This window comes from Cheilinus undulatus, linkage group 12, assembly GCF_018320785.1.
Source record: "Cheilinus undulatus linkage group 12, ASM1832078v1, whole genome shotgun sequence".
Lineage (NCBI taxonomy): Eukaryota > Metazoa > Chordata > Actinopteri > Labriformes > Labridae > Cheilinus > Cheilinus undulatus.
This window is the reverse complement of record NC_054876.1, coordinates 24,861,239-24,883,354: the sequence shown is the minus strand read 5'-3', so window position 1 is coordinate 24,883,354 and position 22,116 is coordinate 24,861,239. Positions and strand designations below refer to the sequence as shown.

General features: G+C 39.0%; 1 protein-coding gene across 1 annotated transcript in view; it reads right to left on the bottom strand.

Moving 5' to 3' along the window:
• Window positions 1-22,116, bottom strand: part of LOC121518707 (leucine--tRNA ligase, cytoplasmic-like) — a 29,031-nt gene that overhangs the window by 5,796 nt on the left and 1,119 nt on the right. Inside the window, exons 5-26 of the mRNA XM_041801221.1 lie at window positions 21,823-21,963; window positions 21,521-21,682; window positions 21,043-21,155; window positions 20,698-20,761; window positions 20,306-20,394; window positions 19,977-20,202; window positions 19,649-19,736; window positions 18,858-18,934; window positions 18,588-18,641; window positions 18,346-18,486; window positions 17,769-17,846; window positions 14,608-14,693; window positions 14,396-14,461; window positions 13,008-13,090; window positions 11,832-11,970; window positions 11,098-11,310; window positions 8,527-8,584; window positions 8,172-8,235; window positions 5,040-5,223; window positions 3,973-4,063; window positions 3,581-3,721; window positions 2,077-2,217 (exon numbers count right to left, since the gene is read on the bottom strand). Coding sequence (XP_041657155.1) covers window positions 2,077-2,217; window positions 3,581-3,721; window positions 3,973-4,063; window positions 5,040-5,223; window positions 8,172-8,235; window positions 8,527-8,584; window positions 11,098-11,310; window positions 11,832-11,970; window positions 13,008-13,090; window positions 14,396-14,461; window positions 14,608-14,693; window positions 17,769-17,846; window positions 18,346-18,486; window positions 18,588-18,641; window positions 18,858-18,934; window positions 19,649-19,736; window positions 19,977-20,202; window positions 20,306-20,394; window positions 20,698-20,761; window positions 21,043-21,155; window positions 21,521-21,682; window positions 21,823-21,963 — 2,499 coding nt within the window. The remainder of the gene's footprint in view (window positions 1-2,076; window positions 2,218-3,580; window positions 3,722-3,972; window positions 4,064-5,039; window positions 5,224-8,171; window positions 8,236-8,526; window positions 8,585-11,097; window positions 11,311-11,831; window positions 11,971-13,007; window positions 13,091-14,395; window positions 14,462-14,607; window positions 14,694-17,768; window positions 17,847-18,345; window positions 18,487-18,587; window positions 18,642-18,857; window positions 18,935-19,648; window positions 19,737-19,976; window positions 20,203-20,305; window positions 20,395-20,697; window positions 20,762-21,042; window positions 21,156-21,520; window positions 21,683-21,822; window positions 21,964-22,116) is intronic.

Genomic DNA, 22,116 nt, shown 5'->3' with positions numbered 1-22,116 from the left:
AGTAGGAAATTTCTGGTTGGTATATTATTTCTTTGTTGTAACAATGCTTATTGGCAAGAAATCTTACACTGCTGGAAAGCCTGTTTATTTCCCTTTAATAAATGGTGCCATGTCTGTAAGGAACAATCTTTTGTGGGATGAGCAGCAGAGCTGAGTATGTGGGTTGCACCCATAAAAAATAGGCCAAATAATTTCCGCCAATACCAAACAGCTTACTCTGCTGTTGCTATTGACTTTTGTTTTGAACTTCTTATACCCATAGGTGCTGACATCGAGGGGCCTGATTGAAATCTGAGTGTGCCATAGGGCAAATTTGCTGGCATTTTGCAAAACCAAGTTGTGTGATTTTTTGGAGTGAGCCCTGGTACCATCTCCAAGCTGAAGGTCAAGTTATATATAATGGGGGATCGTCCAAAGAAGATGACACCCCTAAGTGCTGACACCCCATCCAGTCAGCACTTAGGAACAGTAGGCTGTCTTCTACAGATCTGCAGTCAAGGTTTGCAGGACAATATGGTCGACGGCTCTCTGGCCGACAGACTGCATGCAGCCAGTCTCTGGTCTCATAAGGCTGCCAGGAAGCCTACCATCAAAGTGTGGGGAAGATGTGGAGAATGCTATGTTATGCTATGTTGCTGCACCGACAGAGTGTCATCTTTTGGTGGAGGCAGTGTGATGGTATGGGTCGGCATCTCCCTCACTGGAAAAACAAGGCTTGTCATCATTGGAGGCAATCTCAGTGCAGAGAGATATTGAGATGAGATTCTGCAACCAGTAGCAATCCCATATCTCCACAGTCTGAGGCCGAACTCTATCTTCAAAGATCATAACGCTCACCTCTACAGAGCGGGATTTATCAGAGACTACCTCCAGAATTTGGAAGTAAAGAGGGTGGGGCAGCCTACCAGGAGGCCTGACCTCAACCCAATTAAACTTTTGTGGGATCAGCTTCGGCGTGCTGTTCATGCCAGAGTGACAAACAGCCACATTGGCTGACTTGCTACAAATGCTGAATGGGATGCCATCCCACCGCAGTGTGTGACCAGGCTGGTGACCAGCATGAGGAGGAGCCAGGCTGTTGTGGCTGTGTATGGTTCTTCCAAATGAATAAATTGATAAATTGCCAATATGTCTTGTTTCGTCAGACTTTAATCATTCAACTGACCAAACAAAAAGCAAGAGTCAATGGCAGAATAAGCTGTTTGGCATTGGTGGAGAAAATCTGGCAAATATTTCATGCTCACAACCCACATACTCAGCTCTGCTGCTCATCCCACAAATAAATGCTCCTTATATATGTGGCACCATGTAAAAGGGAAATAAACTGGGTTTCCAACAGCATATGATTTATTGCCAAGAAGCATTTTTACAACAAAGAAAAAAATCTACCAACCACAAATTTCCTTGTTTTTTGTACAGCATGTAGATAATAATAACTCAGAATGTGTTTGCAGCCTGTTACTACTCTATATCCTAAATGTAGTAACAATTAGATAGAGATAAGAGTAATTCTGGGTTTTCCTCATGTATCTCCTTGAATCTAAACTTAATTTTCTTGGTTTCTAAAGCAACCAAATGGTCCTTCCAGACAATAAGTAATAGCGAGTGAGTTGGGAGGTATTGATAATAAGTGTTATAAATAAAACTTGAGCATAACGATATTGACTTTAGCTTATCCAAATGTAAGTGTAGTGAAATCTAGTATTAACACTAGAGTGGATTCAGATTTGACAAAATTCTATAAAACACCAAGTCTGCTGTCAGCATGCTGCCTGATACCTTCACGCCTCTGATAATTCTGTTTTTGTTATTTTCTGCCTCACTGTGCTCCCCACCAAACAACCACCAAACTGTTAAACAACACCTAAGGGAGTAAAGACTGGCACACAAAGCTGCCATTGCTTTAATTATCATCACTAATGCGCTTTGAGACAGGAGCAGGACTTCAATAAAACAGTTAAAAAAACAAAACAATCAATTCTGAAATCAATTTTCATTTCAAAAATTACAAAAAGCCATTAGCAGCTAAATAGATTGGCAGCGAAGCGTTAGAAACAACACCTGCAAATTTCTTACTTTGTTTTTCGGGGGAAGCATGTAAGCTTTGAGTCTCAGGCGGAGGTCGTGCGCTGTCTCCATCAGATACTGAGAAGAACGGATCAGAATCTCATCAATTGGACCTGCTACGGGCCACGATGCTGTCCTCAGAGATCCAGTCTATCAAAGAAGAAAGACAAAATGAGGAAATGGCTGATGAGTGACAGGGAAGGACTGTTGTAAAAGTATTTGCTGTTTTCAAGAGGTGTTTTGGGGGTAGAGCACAAAAAAAAAAAAAAGTTTAAGTCCTCGGGAGTTTTTGTATCATATTACCCCCACAGCTAAAGAAGACAAAACAAAACTAGTTACATATCATATGTATCTGTGTCCATTCAGTGCCTCTTTGCTGTTTAGCTACTGCCCCTGCACAAATGATTAGAATTATAGGGGCTTTTATTGTTGCTAAGCAATAACTAAAAGAAACGTTCTCCGCTCAGCAGCACGCTTTCATATTCATAAATTCAAGTGTTAAAAATAATTCTGGCTCTCTGTGCTGTTTGGAGCATACAACAGTGTGTGCATTCCTGGTAAACTGATGAGGAAAAGAGGCCCCTAGTGTGTGAGAACAGGCTCATGGTGAACATGCTCAGCTGCAAAAGGAATTTGTGTGTTAGCAGCCATTTCATACCAGTAAATGAGCAGTGGCACTACAGCAGACAGACGTAAAATAAACTTCTCTCTTTTACTGTTCTTGAGACCTTAATAGATATTTAAGACAGCCTGAAATGTCTGGTAGCCTTGACACACACAAAAAAGCTTCTAATAGTGTTTATTTCTCATTTCAGTAGCTTCTTTGCTAAAAAATATCAACTTTAACTCTTACATTTCAGAGTACTGGATGATGTTCGGCCTCCAGAAATGTGTCTGTGCATAATTATGCACGAGGTACCTTGGTGAATCAGATTGATTATTTAAATCTCCATACATGCCGACTGGTTATGATGCAATGTAAACAAATGTTTTGTGTTCATTTACACACAAACTCCAGGTTTATACAGTTAAAATTTTTGGAGTAAAAACACCTCTCTTCCTGTTTAAACCTTAACCCAACCACAGCAGTCCAAAAATAGGTCCTATTTCAGAAGCAAAATGTTCAATTCTTTTCCTCTCAAAAGATTAACCTGTTTTTTCGACATCATTAAAAAGCAAAATTACTTACAGGGATTGTCAGAGGTCAGACATTTATATTAAATACATTTAAAATGCCATATCAAAACTGACACTGCCAGATTTACGCTGCACAGCAAGTCCAAACTGACTCTAAAAAGTATCTACACAAACCCTATCCTCCACTCCTGTCCAGACTGATAAAAGGTGATCCGAGTGTGGAAATGACCGTACCCTTTTCTGCTGTATGCGTATTTGATAAGTGCTGATGAGAGAATACAGGGGAGATTAAGACAAAAATCTCATGATAATCTGTGTTTCTATCAAAAAAGAAACATGAAGTCCAAGTCACAGGTTCAAATTGAGAGTTTCTTACCTTTCCCAGCAGACCCCAGGTGTACTCACAGAGGTGTGGACAGATAGGGGCCAACAGCAGCGTTTGCCTCTCTATGAACTGGAAGACCAGGTCTCTGTGCATGCCCTCGATAGCCAGCTCACGGTACTTATCTTTGGCTGCCTGCATATACACATAAAACATTTTGAAGGTTTTAGATGGTCATCTTATTGGTCATTTTGCGATTCCTTTACTATCCCAAACACTATCTTGGTGCTTGAGATGACACACGAACCCTCAAATATGATATGCTCCATCTAATATTTGAACTTAATCTAATTTTGTGCAGTGGGAGGATGAAATACATGCTTGTCTGATGATGCATTGCAGAGCACAAGAGAGCAAATCAGTTTATAGAAGAGCACTTTATTTACCTGAAACTCAAAAAAGCCACTCTTTAGAGCCTCTTTGTACATCATCCTCTCATAGTGCTGCTCCGTCTTCAAGATGCCTGCATTTATCTCGCTAGACAGGAAACAAAATACTTACAGTGAGTCTGCAAAGTCAGTTAATTGTTAACATGTACGCACTGAAAATAACAGAGTCAAAAAGGACAAGATTTTTGAAGAGAACTATACAAACTACGAAGGACCGGCAGGCTTTATAGGGAGTTAGCTTTTATTTCTTTCCTATTGGTGCCGGCTGGCCTCTTAAATTGGCTCATATTCAACTTTAGAAGACTTTAAAGCAAAGGGGCTATCTTTGTATGCTAGCAGTCTTTTACAAAACATTTGGAGGCTCTTCCCCTGGAATCCTTCAGAATTGTCCTTTCTGACATATCCCTCACAGCTGGAGAGTTTCATTGTGATTTATCACTTAAATCAATTAATGAATTCACAATTTCATTGCATGTATGAAGATCAAAATGGTCATATATCTGTCTCGGGATCATAACTTCGGGCAACTCACTCAAAGACAATTTTTATGAATATTAACTTTGGTGTACACACTTAACCTCGCTCTGACTTCCTGAAGAAACTCCCCTAAGGCTGACAAAACTGCAGATAAAGTTTGAGGGGTAGACCACAAAGCAAGTACAACTTATATTCCAGCTTTCTTTGAGTTATCTGGCTTGATAAAATCTCAAACTGCAGTTAGATAAAATGTAAAGCAGATGGATTCTGTGTCAGGCGGAGCCATCTTAGACGGATTGATTAGTGTCATTTGAGGAAAGAGGCAACTATGGCCATGGTTTAGTTGTATTGCAAGCCTGAACAGATTAGAGCAGCTACAGTGGTGGTTTGATCAGAACTGATGCGACACAGTTCAATCCCTAGCCTACTGCATCATATTCTGGTGCTCTGATTGGCCTGTAGTGAATGTGAGGGGTTTTGCGTTTGTTTGAAGAGTTATTTGTTGTAGATTCATTATCAAAGTAAATATGTTAAACTTACCACTCCATCCTCTATACCACTCCATCTCAATTAATTTCTGCTTTTACCTGGCAAAGACCCTATCATTAAAGGTGTCTGCGGGTCCTGTCCGCAGGTTGTTCTGGTTGGCAATCATCTCCTTTACCCACTCTACCCAGGTGTAGAGGCGAAGGATTCCAGCATCAGCCATGGTCTCAACAAAGTTGGCGTCCTCCACTGTGTCCCCTGCATCTGCCAGAGCGAGACGCATACCTAGGAGAGGGAATGAGGCGGTGTGTTAAAGCAGTGGAAAATTCAAGCATGGCAGAAAAGATGCAAAAAAATGAGGTACATTTGAAGTGAAAGCTTTGTATTGTCACAGCCCCAGTCAGCTCTCTGAACAACTTTAAATTGCTCATATCTGAATATATGTGCCCAGACATTGAGCTAAGCACTTCTTTTACACCAGAATACTTCAACCACCAGGTAAAGTTTGGAGGTTTGTGAAAACTGCCATGATCTGAGAAAACTTCAGACATCACTGAACTTTTAGATGGAAAGTCAATTTAATAAATCTATTTTCTGTCAGTTCTTCACTCTCATAGCGGGACATCTTCTAGAGACACAGCAGGCACTTTTATCTATTATTCAGGGTGTTCAGAACATACAAACACAAGGTAACAATAACAACCAATATAGAAAAAGAAAACAACAAAAAAGGATATATTCACTTATCCTTACAGTAAAAAGAAGGCAGGATGGATTCAGGAGTTCATCCATGTCACAACCACAACAAAACACTGAAGACCAGAAACCAAATAAACATTGGGACAACACAAGACTTAAAGGAGACATATGCAAAAATCACTTTTTCAGGCTTTTCTAACAAAAATATGTGCCCCTGGCCTGTCTACAATACCCTCAGGTACCAGAAAAATCCATTCCCTTCCACCTTCTCTTCCTTCACCATTCAGAAAATGTGTGCTGAAACAAACCGTTCTCAGATTTCATGACCCTCCCCTCATGACCTCATGGGGGGAGTAAGCACCACCCCCAGGTTTGGCTGGCCCTCCCTGCTTGGAAGAAAGTTCCACCCTCATCTCCTGATAATCTGATCTGGGAGAATGATGGTTTGAATCCCAGTCAGGTACTTAACTTTGGATGAAAGTGTCTGTAACATTGTAACATCAGAAGTGCCACATCCATTTCCTGAGAGAGGTGTGATCAGGGGCAGAGTCAGACAGCTCATTAACATTTAAAGTCACAGACACAGCTTGTTCTGAGAATGGCTGGAACAGAGGGCTTTTTAGACATGAACAAATCCTATACTAGAGTGTTTTTTCAGCAACAGACTTCACAGGAATGTGTTGGGGATCTCTGAGACCAATATAAACTTGTCTAAAAAGGGTAAAATATGTACCCTTTAAATTATCTGATATGATTTGTCATCTTTTATTCTTTCTTCCTTTTTCTCTAGCAGCAGCACATCAAATTGTTTTTTTTTTGTTTCCCACCCCTTGCTACCTGTACCTTCAGATGACAACATAATTAGGAGCCCATTATGAAAATTTAAATTTTCTGAAAGTATTTCCCAAGGGCTGTTAAACAGAGCAAGGAACTTTTAACAGAGCTTTTCTAAATGTCCTAGTTTTATTTTAGATGCTTACATCATTGTACCTAGCAAACTGAAACAAAACTATCCCACAAAAAACAAAAAAACTACCAAGGTCTAAATTATTAGCCCCCTTCAGAAGTGACCTTATTGTTGAGAAAAAAAAAGAGATGAGGGCATAGATCCAAATGCACTAGATCTCAGTAGAATAAACATCAAACAGCCTGACATTCAAAGGAGCTCATTAGGACACGCATTCACACATGGAAAGACAGATGGACTACAGTCTTATTCAGCAACTTCAATCATAAAAGAATAAACGCCAGAGTTTTTCTTCTTCCGTAACAGGTCCAAATCTGAATCTCATGAATGAACAATTCAAAAGAAGTCAACAGTTACACATTATTTTAGCCTAAACCATTAGCTTTTCTTGAACTTAACAGGTTTTAACTTTAACAAAACCAAATTGAAACAGTTTCCCAACACCTTTCTCCTATACAGGTAGGCCTTTGCTGCTTGAACTTAAGTCTATCTGCCAAACCCTAAAAACTTTAGATTATCAAGAGTAACTATGAACCCTCAGACCACTTCTTCAGATGAAAACCTATGAACAAAGGAGGACAAAATCACAAACACCCCTCCCCCCATGAAAATTTCAGGTATTCCCAAGTATCTCCCAAGTGTACTTCAACTTTTTAACACAGCTTTTATTTAAACATCCTAGTTTTTGGATACTTAAATTATTTTACTTTGCACACAGAAACAAAATTGTTTGATAAAAAGTACCAGGGTCAAAATTTTTAGCTACCTTTAGAACAGACCTTATCGTTGAGCCATGAACCCCTGTTATGTAATGCTGGCTTTATTTCTGTAATGCCCAAAGCTTGTAAAATTGTTTCAAAACTGTGGGTTAACTTCTAATTACATGCAGTATAAAAACTTCAGTAAAGGTTCGAGCTGTCACTGAGATAACATCATGGCAAAACAATAATTCTACAACTGACTGTGTATCAAGTCTCTTTATTGGCTACTTGGAAAACTTAGAAAAGTTCCAATAAGTATTTTAATTTTGAGCCTCTGCTTTTCTTCCGTCTACATCTTGTTACCCTGAGAAAAGACCAACTGGAGCCACTGATTTCCAGAAGCATGATCAAGCAAGGATAATATACGATTGACTGTAAAATTTATTTTGAACTAAGATCATAAAGCTCCTGGATGTTAATAAATTGCCTCTGGTGGGCGCATCATGCTGAATATACACAGCCTTACTACTAACGATTTGATTAAAGCATACATCATAAATAATTGAACAGAAACTCATTACTTACAGGGCACTATAACAGATCTGTAGCATACGCTAGCTTATTGCTTTGAATATCAACAGCTCAGCTATCATAGGAAGAGGGGGCGTTGTCTAATTATCTTCACTGTGGGGTAAAAGATGCTTATAATCTAATCAAGGTTAATGGCCCATGCACTATGAAAGCACATTGTAATCTATTCTAGATGAACACCTGATGGGTTTCGCCACCATTTCAATAATATATGACAGAGATATTGAGAAAGCACTGGAATACAGGAGAGAGACATTAAAAAAAATCAAATGTACCATCTGCTGAAAACTTCTTAATGGCTTGGCTGAGAGTGAGGAAGTTTCCAGTTGATTTGGACATCTGGTAGAAAGAAAAACAGATGTTAGTGGTCAGAATCTTTCAAGCAGAACCTCCTACACAAAAAAACATCAGTCAGGTCACAGACCGTCTGCGTTTCCTGTACAAAAAACGCACACTTTAAGTTGAATTACTAGCATCAAACACATGGTAATAACCAACAAACTGGAGTTACAAAGGGTTAAGTGCAAAATAAAACAGTAATAGTATTACTAAATGTCTCTATTTTGTTTTTTATCTATTAGCTTGATTTGATTTTTACTAATTAATACCACACTTAGCTATCTGACACACCTTTTCAGAGTTGAGGAGCAGATGTCCATTGGCTCGCACTGCCTGTGGCCACTTCCCACTGTGGACAAAAGAAAGTGTAGTAGTGTAGTGTAGAATCAAGCTCATAGTCATTAATAATGCAATAATTTTAATTGTTCAATACTGCAGTTACACTTTTGAAATCAGATTTACTATCTCTAAAGCAGAAAATTGATGTCAGAAAATTTCCATGGATTATTTGAATATTGGCTTATTTTCCATTCTGAGCTTAGCCAGTACTGTACTGTGGCCTGTGCAATATGAGAAAATATGAAGTTTTTCTCCTGAATTCAAATCAAGTTGCTTTATTCTTCTAAGTTGGGGCCAACTGATATGGAGGTAGCCGATAACTTACTTGAGCTTCATCTGACAGCATCAAAATAAGGGATGCAATAATACTGATACCAAGCCTTAATACTTGACTCATGCTCATAAAACATTGACGATACTGTACTTTGTATCATTTTACAGCATGATATTAGTCTCTCATTATTTGAGCAGGTAGACAAAGTTGGAGCCATGCCTGCATATTTTAACATAAATGAGGATGCCATTAGTAGAGCAGACTAGAAACTATACGTAGCTAAGTAGTCAAGAGGAGGGTTGAGAAACATCTGATAAAATAACAAAATGAGGATAATCTTACAAAGCTTGATCATGATGACTACCCAATACAAATGTAGGTCCTGGTACTTGGTATGGTAGAAGTGGTATTGGTGCAGCCCCAATGAAAACACTGCAAGAGCATGCTCATTATATTCTAACGGGTATGATTTTATTCTTCTGCACTCAGAAGAGTGACATGATGTTGCTCTAGCGTGTCAGATTTGGTGGACCCGTCTTGATTGACATCAGGTCAACTACCAAGGTTCTAATATTTTTTGAATTTTTCTTTTTTTAAATTTAGCTTTTACTTATTGTTCCAAATTTCAGTTTACTTTTAATAAGTAATTTCATTTTCTGCTGGTTTGTTTGTTTAGTTTAGTTATTATTTTTCTAAAAGGCTTTGTTTAAGTTTAGTTTTTATTATTCTATTTAGTTTCAGTTACCTAAAATGATTTTTACATTTAAATTTCAGTTATTTAGTTAGTTTTAGTTAACTATAAGGGGCTGCACGGCGGCGCACGGGTTAGTGCTGTTGCCTCACAGCAAGAAGGTCCCTGGTTGCGCTTCCCGGTCAGGACCTTTCAGTGTGGAGTTTGCATGTTCCCCCCGTGCACGCGTGGGTTAGGCTTCCTCCCACCACCAAAAACATGCTCACCAGGTTAATTGCGGACTCTTAATTGGCAGTAGGTGTGGATGTGAGTGTGCCTGGTTGTCTGTCTCTGCATGCCAGGGTGTACTCTGCCTCTCGCCCGATACGGGATAAGCAGTATTGAAAATGGATGGGATGGATGGTTAACTATAATAACCTTGACAATCACGCCCCCTGCTGTCTTGCAGCATGTTGCAGACAGCATCCCAGATGTTGGACAACATGTAAGCCCCCTCATCTCCGTTCATCCTGCTATTCGTCCACAGAGCAACAAGTACCACAGTTGGATGAGGGAAGCCATTGAGATTGAGAAACGGGCCCAGAGGAATATGAACATGGACGGGGGGCTTACATGTTGCCCCACAGCCAGGATGCTTTCCTTAAGAAAATGTCAGACAGCAGAGGGTGTGGTCATCCTGTCAGTCAAGACAGGACGACCAAACCTGCATGAGATCAGCTAATAAGACAGGTCATAGCAACATCATGTAGGGCTATTAATCGAAATCTAATCAAAACGCAATACGGCCTGGTGCAATTTTTCAATTTGCAGAAAGTGCAATATTTCTTTAACCTGAAATGTGTGTCAAAATACCAGTTTAATTTTATTTTTTGCCACAGAGATGTTACACTGTACACATCATGCAATCATTCAAGTGTCATTTTTATGATAGTTTAAAAAAGATCCTACTTTCTTCAGTTTTGTATATGTTTTTCTTAATCAAAATGAGAATGGCCACCCCGTTAACTAGAACAGTTAATATTGAATTTGCAATATGAGTCAAAATAATTACTATTGGATTTTTAATAATAATATTTAACGTATCTAATATTGTGTTAGTTATGTTATGGAATATATTGAAAAAATGCATAAGGCGAGGAACTTTAAAAAATATTGAATTTAAATCGCAATGTTGGGGGGGGGGGGAAACACAGTTGAATTAATTTCTCAAGTTGTGCAGCCCTAACATTACATGACTTTTTTGAGGAAGACTGGAGGATCTTGTGAAGACAGTATGAACTTTTTTTGTTTATCAAATAATTGACCTTATTTGTAGTGATAATGACCTTAGATGACAGTCTTTAACAGAGCAAATCTAAACCTCAGTGCTGCATCATTCAGTAAAATTTACTTGGATAAGAGAAAATAAAATGTCATAGTTGATAAATGAAAATACTATTAAGGAAAATCTTTGATCAGCTATTACTATGGCTCAGTAAAGAAACGATAACACAACCTCAGTCAAGCCCGTCATGATTTTATTCCCCCTCTGTTGTGATGCCCCCGTCTGCACACTCACCTGTCTTTAGGCCACATTGCCACATGGTTGTACAGGTAGTAGGACAGGTGGTTTGGCACTAGGTCTTTGCCAGACACGCGGACATCCACAGGGTACCAGTACTCAAACTCTCTCCTCAGCCTCTGGAGATGCTCTTTAGGGATGTCTGTCTTTGGGAATGGGGATGTCTTAAAGAAGATAAAGTCCCACACTTCTCTGGTCATCTGCTCTGGCCTGTGAGAAAGAGAGACTAGAACTGTGAAGGGTAGAATCAGGGGATGTATTGGCTTGAAACAATGTAAAAAGAAGTAATTTAATGTTCCAGAACGGCTGTGTTGTGCTTCTTTTTTCTCACACTGAAGGAGAAATTTAAAGATACTTAAATAAGTATTGAGCTCAGCATTGATTTTTAACTACTTTTCTTTTTTACAGGCAGTGTTTGTCATTGAGAGGACATTGTATATATTAATTTTGTTGTTCAAAGAATAAACAACCAGAAAGAAATCAACTTTTTTGCTCTAAAAAGAAAACACGGGCCATCAGAAAAACTCAGAGTATTAATTAAACAGGATTTTTTTTCTTCTCCCTTTGGTACACCACATGTGTTTGTTTGCCAGTACAAAGAGAAGGGCGAGTGAAGGAGAGGAAGCAAATTACAGCAAAGCTAATCAGTTAAGGCTTAATCTTTGTTAATTGTGATGCATGTATGTGACTGTATCATGTGTGTAGCATCTATTTCTGTATTGTGTCCATACTTGATGCCCAGTGGTGAGGCTCCTTGTCCATTAAGCACGCCTCCCTGGAGAAGATGAGCCACGGTGTAGTAAGCCATGTAGATGGTGGAATCTGATAGTGACTCAATCAGCCACTGCTCGTCCCAAGGCAGCCGCGTCCCTATGGTAACCAGGCACACACAGACACACAAAGTCAGAAGACGACAAAGTCACACTTAGCCATGGGAGACAACAGAGGAGACACAGTTATATCGACGTACAAAGACTGGATCAGAGCTGACAAATCTGTATTACTACTTCAGCTGTCTCTTCAAGCTGGTTTTGTTTTGGTGCCAGTAAATCAGTGTATTATTGGGTGATCCTTGGCAAACAAGCAGATTTATAGTCAAATAAAGCAAACTTTACTTAACTGAACTTCAAGTGTCTAACCTGAAGCTTTTAAGACAGCACAAACTCATTTTTCATACCCATTTTGCCTTTTATATTTTTTCATGACTTTATTTTAAACAATAGAAGTATGACGGAAACAAAGTAAAATGAAAGTCAATCCGCCTCAAAGCACTTAACTCATGTTTCAACTCCTGCGGACTTCTATAAGAGCTAAGAAAACAGCTTTTGATAGTTAAACTCAAATGACCTCCAGCTGAGAAGTAATTACATTTCTAAAGCATAAGCTACAAAAATAAAATATCTGAGTGCCATTCATTATAAAATATTTACATCTTGAATAAAGGGAAAACACATCCACTCTTGCACACATTATTTTTTTTCTTCATTTAAATGAACCTGACAAAAATAATTACCTTCACCAAAAAACATCATTTAACACTTCACATCTAACCTTCAATCTACAGCCCATGCTTGTTTAGGAAAACACTGAATGCCTTTTCTGCTTTCACAAATAAACTGAATGTCAGTTCAATCTGGACCTTACAGTAAACCTTTTTCTATCAGACAGACTATAACAGACATGCACTGTACTGAGTGCCAGCTCGCTGTCGATCTGCATCCATTCATGTACAGTTTGAAAAGAAAGGCAGAACACTGCCTGGTGCTTAATAACCTGTTCTCTGTCTCCATCTATAGACCAGGTGCTACTATGTCAATTATTTTTTTTTATCTAATTAAACAAGAGAAAATCACTTTTGAAAGACACAGCATACTTCACAAGCACAAACAATAGATACCAACACTAACCCAGTCCGTATGTTCGAGAACAGGCGTGCTCCTGCAGCCAGGCCAGAGTGGCCTCAAAGTTTCTCCTCGTCTCCTCACAGAATCTGAAATCAAGTATTAGTTAATTTCATAATTATATTAACAGGAATACTGTTAATGTCTATCATTAGAGTCCCTGTAAAGTGAAAACTTTTTGTCAAAACACTAGATATAAAGGAACAAGGTTACAATAAACATGTGAAAAGACACAGATCTACACTACAGGCAAAAAGTTTTAAAGCAAGGCCTTAAAAGGGAAAACATTTGGAGGCAACTTCAAGTATCTGATGACCATGCCTTCCTTAAAATCAACCAATCAATTCTATGGATTTGGATGTTTTTACTTCATGATCAGACTTTGCTTTCATTGATATAAACTATTTACCCTAATCTACCTTTATGTATGCATTGATGTTACCAGACCATGGCTGAATAAATGTTAATTATAGAAAAGAAGGGCTTTGTTTTAGGGTTAAGAAGATTTGCAAGAGTCACAATTTCAGTGCAAAAGTAAAAAAAAAAAAAAAAAAAAAAAAAATCACAGTTTGCATTATTCACTTTAGCTCTTTGGCTTTTGAGAGTTTGCAAACAAAAATCTCAATAAATCTCAACAGTGTGTCTCTCTGACAAACTAATCCAGAAATGAATGGAAAGAAACAGCTGAGTAAGAAACAAGAGTACAGATTTTTACACTGAGGAAAGAAGGATACACTGAAGAAGAAATTGCTAAATGCATAAAGGTGCTCAACAAGGAGGTCACTACACCCTGAAGAGAAAACTGGAAGTTATGATGATAGAAAAAGGTCTGAAAGAAAGAGGGCTGGTCTGGTCTGGTTATCATGAAAGGCTGGTCTGAAGGGTTGTGTATCTTCAAAGAAACACTACTTCGTCCAAAGAACAAGAAAAAGAGATGGGTGAGCAAAAGCCCACAAAAACTGGACCTATGATGACTGGAAACAAGTTCCCTGGACCAACGAAAGCTAGTTTGAACTATTTGGTTTAAATTCCAGAGTCTTTGTCTGCAGACAAACCGGTCAACGTCTTAAAGCATCATGCATAACATCCACAATAAAGCATGGAGCTGGTAGTGCCATGGTATGAGGATGATTTGCAGGTGATAGAGTGGGAGATTTGTTTGAAGTAAAGGGGATCATGAAAGAGAAACAGTACCACTCCATTCTCCAGCATCATGCAGTTCCATCTGGTCTAAGACTTGTGGGTCGAAAGTTTGTTTTGCAGCAAGATAATGACCATAAGCATTGTTCCAAACTGCCAGGGTTACCTAGACTAGTGCACACACATTAAACCCTGCACTGCACAGGAAAATTTGACAGAAAAGGGAATGTCTAGTTCAGAGGTTAATGTCTTACGTCTCCAAAGTCTTGAGTGATTCATTGGCCTGCTGCTTCCACTCTGCATCGCCATAGTCCAAATACCTGAAAGATGTATGATACATTAGCTTACAGCTAATAAAAGAAAGCTCAGGAGGCATAAGATATTCTATATGAATAACCTCTAAACCTACTGGCTCTCAATGATGCATAAAACTCTCAAGTTTTGCTAGCTATCTGAGTTCACTTACCACTGGTCACATAGAGCCACCACACACTCATCAGCTGAGCGGGACATGACCTGTTTTTCTGGCTCCATGTAGATCATAGCCTCGCCCTGTGACGGATCAGTACAAAGTTAGTATTAATACAGGTAAATGTATGGACCACCTCTCTCAGTGATTTACAGTCCCTTTTATTTTGGGTCCCCCTACTTGTGTCAAGGAAAAGTTGAGCCCCCCTCTAAGACCAACAATGAAAAAAGTAAAAGTCAAACACTAAGAGTTGTCATTGTTTCAATTAATAAAGCACTTAAAGCAAAGGCCTACACCCTAGAGGGTCACTCATTAATAGTTTTTCATCCCTGTCCCAACCCAGAGGCCAGGTCAGAATTAAAAAAAAATCCTGTGCCATCCAAATCCTGGTACAATTACTTCTGCTCCTTCCCACTTTATTTTTTCTAGTCTTTTGCAATCTATTTTTTTAATATGATATTACTTTGTGTAGATAAACTGCTTAAATAAATGCCTTTCTTTATTCACTAAAAAGGCAGTTTAACTATTGGACACTTAGCCTGTAAACTTGGTGCAACTCAATTTTCTCACTCTGTCTCAGTAACAGCTGATGGTGTAGTTGGCATTTCCTTTTTTTAAATGCACCATCACATGTCATATTGTGCACGTTTGTCAGCCTGAAAACAACCAGCAAACAGGCCCCAAAGCTTGTAGAAATAGTAGCTTTTATTAGTTATCATGACCCCCCCCCCAACCTGCTCCTGTTAACTTTTATCCCATCCCATATCGATCATTAGATTAGTACACCTATTCAGCAAGTGTGTTATCATGGTTTTGGCTTATATGTGCAAATCTAAGTTTGACTAACTCAAAGCAGGAACAGCCTTGCAAACCCCCCCCCCCCCCATATATCACACTATGTTACAGGAAAAGCCTGTATCCCATTACTGAATCAAAGTTTAAGACCTTTTTACTGTATAATCTAGGAAAACTAAGGATGCATGACATTATCTGCATGATATCTATATCGGCAGATTAACAGTTCTGCTGATATTTCAAACCGGTATCTTGGCCATAAAAGGTGTCTATACCAGCAGTAATAGTGGATGTACAAACAAGTTCATGGAGTTTTAGGCTGGACCAACAGACCCACACTAAATGGTCAAAAGTATTCACTCACCCATCCAAATAATTGAAATCAGGTGTTCCAGTCACTTCCATGGCCACAAGTGTATAAAATCAAGCGCCTAGGCATGCAGACGGTTTCTACAATCATTTGTGAAAGAATGGGTCGCTCTCAGCTCAGTGAATTCCAGCGTGGTACTGTAATAGGATGCCATCTGTCCAACAAGTCCAGTCGTGAAATTTCCTCGCTCCTAAATATTCCACAGTCAACTGTCAGTGGTATTATAACAAAGTGGAAGCGACTGAGAACGACAGCAACTCAGCCACCACAAAGGGGTAGGCCACGTAAAATGACAGAGCGGGGTCAGCGGATGCTGAGGCGCATAGCACGCAGGGGCTGCCAACTTTCTGCAGAGTCAATCTCTACAGACCTCCAAACTTCATGTGACCTTCAAATTAGCTCAAGAACAGTGCGTAGAGAGCTCCATGGAATGAGTTTCCATGGCTGAGCAGCTGCATCCATGCCATACATCGCCAAGTGCAATGCAAAGCGTCGGATGCAGTGGTGTAAAGCACGCCGCCACTGGACTCTAGAGCAGTGGAGACACGTTCTTTGGAGTGACTAATTGCGCTTCTCCATGTGGCAATCTGATGGACGAGTCTGAGTTTGCCAGTTGCCAGGAGAACAATACTTGTCATACTGCATTGTGCTAAGTGTAAAGCTTGGTGGTGGTGGTGGTGGGGGGGGTTATGGTGTAGGGTTGTTTGTCAGAGCTGGGCTTGGCCCCTTAGTTCCAGTGAAAGGAACTCTGAATGCTTCAGCATACCAAGAGATTGTGGACAATTCCATGCTCCTAACTTTGTGGGAACAGTTTCCTGGTCAAATTGCCCACCATATTTCAGCACTGACAGAGATCAACAGGCAATACTAATCCTGTGCTTTTCTGTTGGTTAATTTTATCTTGTGTTCAAAATTACTTTATTTTACTTATTTATCCAAACTCTACTGTCCAGATATATGTGTGCACCACTGCTCTCTTAATACACACAGCGCTTCTGCTGTCTCCAACAGCTTCTCTTTCACTGTGCTTCATCTTATGTTAGTATTATTGAGCCATATACTTCATGGATAAGACAATTTACATTTGGTAATGTGTCGCTCAACATTCAGTAATTATGTTAGAACAGCTGATCTGCATGAGCAGAGCTGCTGTTGGTGCATAACGATCCCAGTAGGGTGCAGAATAGCATCCACAGCATCAACTTCACAAAACTCTCAAAAATGACAGAAAGGGTTCATGTCTAACACAAGATGCCTCGTTTTTCTCATTCATTAGTAGGAAGGATTCTTTCTTTCTTCCTCTTTTTTTTTCTATCTCTAATCAGCTCCAGCTATGCTCAGGCGACAGGACCTTGCTGCGTAATGGAAGAGTTGGGGGAACTTGTTCACTAGGTTATTGGTTATGGACAGCTTGCTACAGATCTAAAAAATGCATAGAGGAAAAAAAAACACTTTAGCACATGTTGTATTTCAGAAACTGGTTAGCAATATGTATAGTACACATGAAGACGTCACCTGCAAAAGCAATGCGCACCATTTTTTGTATGATCTTAAGAATTTAAAATTCACTGTTTTATTGCTGCAGCCATACAGCACCTTCTTGTTTTCATTCAGAAATGTCTGTAAATTTGAGTACAACACAGACTTATCTTACCCAAACCCTGATGTCAGGGGGTAATTTACATCTTCTCAGAGGTCCAGAGGTAATACTGATCCCGTGCGAATAGTGCTTTTGTCTTTAGTCATCACCATCTCTACACTTTAAAGTCTGTTTTAAGTACTAAAGTTTGTTCATTTGTTCATCCTTTAATTTTAAAGTGTATTAAATTGTGCATTGTAAGTACTGAAGTTTTACGTCCGAACTACTTTAAAAATTGTTTATCGGCCAAAACCAATTCGTAAATATCGACATAACGGATATCAGCAAAAATCCAACATTTTGGCATCCCTAATGAATACACATCATATATGAAAAACATCGTCTTATTCTTACCCTCTCAACCATCATCTTCTGGATGGGTTTTTTGACATCCTGGACCTTCTGCCCCTTGTAGCCATCAACCAGCATAATCTGAGACAAAAAATCATAAACATTCATATTTAATGCATGCACACAAATATTACCATCATACATTGACAACTATGTGGAACACACATTGAAGTTGAAGCTCCAATTTCTTTCTAACTGTCATTGTTCTGTCAATGACAGTAGCTGAATTTTGATTAAATATGCTAGAAAATGTTGAAGGAAAAAAGAGGCTGATGAAAAGGAAAAGCCTACATCCCATTATTGTGTGTATCTTGTGCGTATGAGGTTCAGATCCATGCATCTCTTAAGTACAGTTTTTCAGTGGCAGACAGAACAGAACTAACATGTGGCCGATAGTCAGTTTATGAATTATTAAGTTTGGCCTCGAGCTTTGAATCACTTGGTTTGTGACTGCAACATAAATTGTACAAGCTTCAAACTTTAAAATTCAGTCGACACGGAGGTTTCAGAGGGGCTGCCTTCTGCTGACCTTAGCAGCTTTTTTTTAAAATTTAATTAATTAATCATTAATCTGACTCACCCCTTCATAAAACCCCTTCAGGTAGACTTTCTCTTTGGCCTCGGCCAGCTTCTCCTTGTCATTCTGGCTCTGGATTTTCAGCTCGTCGCATACAAGAGGAGCAGACAGGTTCCCATAGCCTGGGATCTCTATGATAGGGACCTGACAAGCAAACATGAGCAAACACATTCGTTAAGACTGAGGTTTTTGTTTCTGAGTGGTCTTTCTATTAGAACAAACCTGACTTTGGCAGATCAGCTTACCGGCTCAAAAGGCAACACCATTTTGTCTTCAATTCCATACTTCTCTCGCAGAGCCTTTAGGAAATGTAGAATGAAGGGAAATTACTAAACTGTGAAATGTTAAGCATGCTTCACCAAAAGAAAGTCAGTTAAATAGTACACTTTTTTAAACTTTCTTTAACTTTCTTTTAGATGTGCTGTTTTCTCTATTTTTATATGCAGAAGACTCCATTTGATGTATAAAAACCCTGAATGAGGACAGAGTAGGGAATTAAAGATCTGTATCCTCACCTGTTTCTTTTTGATATCTCTGAGAGCAGCAATGTCATCAGGAGCATCTGAGGGTACACTGGTGACGACCCCAGTACCTACAGTAAAGAAATGTCATGAATAAAATCACAAAGTAATGTTTACTGGTTATTTATGTTACATTTCAAACCGTCAACGTCAGTACAAAGAGTCACCTCTCAGCTTATTTGGATTTAATGTGATGAGGAGAACGAAAAATGAATATGATGTTGAATCATTTCATTGGTCTTTAAAGACTTTCTAACTGGTTTAAATCAAGACAAAATGAAATCAGACTAAAATGCACACCTACAGTAAAACTATCTATAATTATGAGTAGGAAAGACATTTACGATAGCAGACTCACTTCAAGTGCACTAAATTTGGCATTAACAAGAACATAACAGAACTTTTCTAACTTCTAAGTTGACCTTGGCTATAAACCCTCGATGCATATCTAATACAAGGAAGAATAAAGATTAGTACAGATTTTTGACCAAGTAATACCTTAAGCAACAAGAGCTAGAATTCTATTTATTTATGACACAGACAGATACAAAATGTTGCATTTCAGCTGTCAGATATTTTCCCCTCAAGTTAGAGCATACAGTAAAAAGAGTAAGTGCTCCCAGTCAAGGGTATTCTGACTGCTGCGAGCAAAGTCGGCAAAGAATTCTTTCAAAAATCCATTGTTTTAACTGGTGTGACACATTTCTGCCTCTAGAGAACAAATGACACAACATCGCCTCTGTATAAACTCCTCTATGCTGTTTATGCAACTGAATAACTTCTACCTTTGTCCTCTTTGATGGTGAGCATGGGCAGAGCATAGATGATCTTATACGAGGTAAGAGGAGCACTGAGGGCACAGCCGAGGATGTCCTAGAAAGAGATGAAAACAACAAAAAGCCAAAGTAAGAGCAAGATTAATAGGTGCGTCATCCATGCAGGATGTTTTCGCCCCTCCCATTATACATCTAAATGTCTTCACACTGCTAATTTGCACACAGTGCCCATGACAGTTTACACGTTTCCCACTACAACACAAGCCTTAATCAGATAAGAGTAAAACTCAACTGGAAGATATCTGCAGCTTAAAGAAAGAGATAAAAAAGTTTGTACCTGTCCGAGTATTTCCATGACCACTGGCACCACTCCATTTTCTTTGGTGAAGCCCTGGTACGACATGTTTCTGGCAGACCTGCTGGTACAGATGAAGACGTCTCCGCTGACTGTCTCAAAGGCGACATACTTCATGTCCGGTCTCACCCAGCAGTTGGTCTGACCAAACATCGTCTCTGGTCTCAGTGTAGCGGCCACAAGGAAGATGTTTTTGCCCTTCATGCCACTGAGAAAACAATATCTTTAGGACTTTACTTCTGTCTCAGAGTCAAAGTAGGGGTACAGTGACTTTTAAATGGTTAATATTGCAGACTTTTATAATCTGCTACCTGCTGTAAAAGACTTTGGACTTGAATTTTGCCGTGTATGGTTCAACCATTTTCATCTTGATGAGAGTGTACTCCTGAGGACCAACTCCCTGCAGATGAAGTTAAAGTAAGTTAGATACTGACTAACACTGGGCTTAACATCTATGAAACAAAATCTAAGTTTTCTTACACATAGCAAAAATTGTACACCAAAAATGTCATTAGCTGTTTTAAAATGTTTGGGATGCGAAGTTTTGTAAGTGTGCAGAAAAATAAAGAACAAAAGAGATCTGTGGCATAAAATTCTGACTTATTTATGAAATCATATTCCTTGTAATGTTAGCAGTGGGACTTATATTTGATCACAATTTCTATTTTTATCACCAAATCAGTGTATCATTAGTCAACTGTACCTCTCCTGTCTGTCTGTCATGGTCCATGCAAGGCTGGCCATCCTTAGGAGAGTAAATGGTGTATCTGCAGGGGAGTTGAGGAGAGTCACATTTCATTAAAAGTATAGAAATAAATTACCTGAGTCTGGAAGCCATATGTCAGCAATCTGCTGATGTCTTTGTTTTAAAGATTCACACATAATCTAACCCCAAATGTTATTTCAGGCAAGACAGCTCAACTGACTGTGATAGAAGCAAGAACAAAGTTGAAAACTACAGAAACTATTTTTCTTCTTCCTTTATCACTGTTCCAGAAAACATTTTGATAGTGTTTTAAACAATTAAAACTAAGTTTTTAATTTTCACCTTTTGCCAAACTTGATCTTTTTTCTCTCCTTCAGTGTGACAAACTGCCACCTGACAAAAGAGTCATAGAAGGGGTTCACATCTGTGGTGATGAATGAACGCCTCCAGTCCACCTGTGAGGTCATAAAAACATGACAACAACATGACGAAAGAACTACAGAAATGCATGGCCCGTTTTGATTTCCTAAAAGTCTATATTTCCACAAGCATTCTTATACCAAAACAAATAAAATCCATAATTATGAGCATGTCAGCAGGGTTATTAACTCGGACCCCACTCTGTCATTTTACTCTGAAGTACAAATAACTGGACCCCTCACACTGCAGGAAAAGTTAATTATGCTGCACTCTAAAAAGTGATTAAAATCAAAGCATAGATTATTCATGTTGCATAAAGTAATCATGATTACAGAATTAAATCAGTTAAAGCTAAATAATGACATTTTTGCTCTAGTGTAACCCTCATTTAATCAGTCACCTTGACTCCCATCTCTTTGAGGTCTTTGACAGCCAGAGGAGGGAAGTACTCCAGCCAGTGATCAGCATTGGCAAACTTGGAAATTTCCTTATCATTCAGGCCCAGAGACTTCATGATGTCCCACTGGAAAGTCGAGGATCCAGATTTTGCCACTGCTTTACTCTAACAGAGGGAAAATAGTCTTATCCACCGTTAAAACTGAACCAAAAGCACTGTAAATTAACATTGTTGAAGACAAACAATTCAATATGGTTCCATCTCATGGTGGAAATTGTTTTCAGAGTGGTTGCTTGGGTCCTTACCTTCTTGCCCTTTGCTTTGTCCTTGATGATGATTTCATCAGAGACAGCCGTCGGCTTCTCTTTCTCCTCTTCATCCTCATCTGGAAACTGTGGTGGGTTTCCATACAGCTCCATCTCTCTCTTCAGTTTGTCTGCACAAGCCTATAGCACGCAATATGCATAAGAGTATTCATATAAAACATAGTGCCATCATAAAGGAAACATAAACTACACTTACTTTTATAAAAATGGGATATAGAAAAAAAATGAATCCCTGAGTTTAATCCAATCCCTTGATGACATTGATCCCCGCAC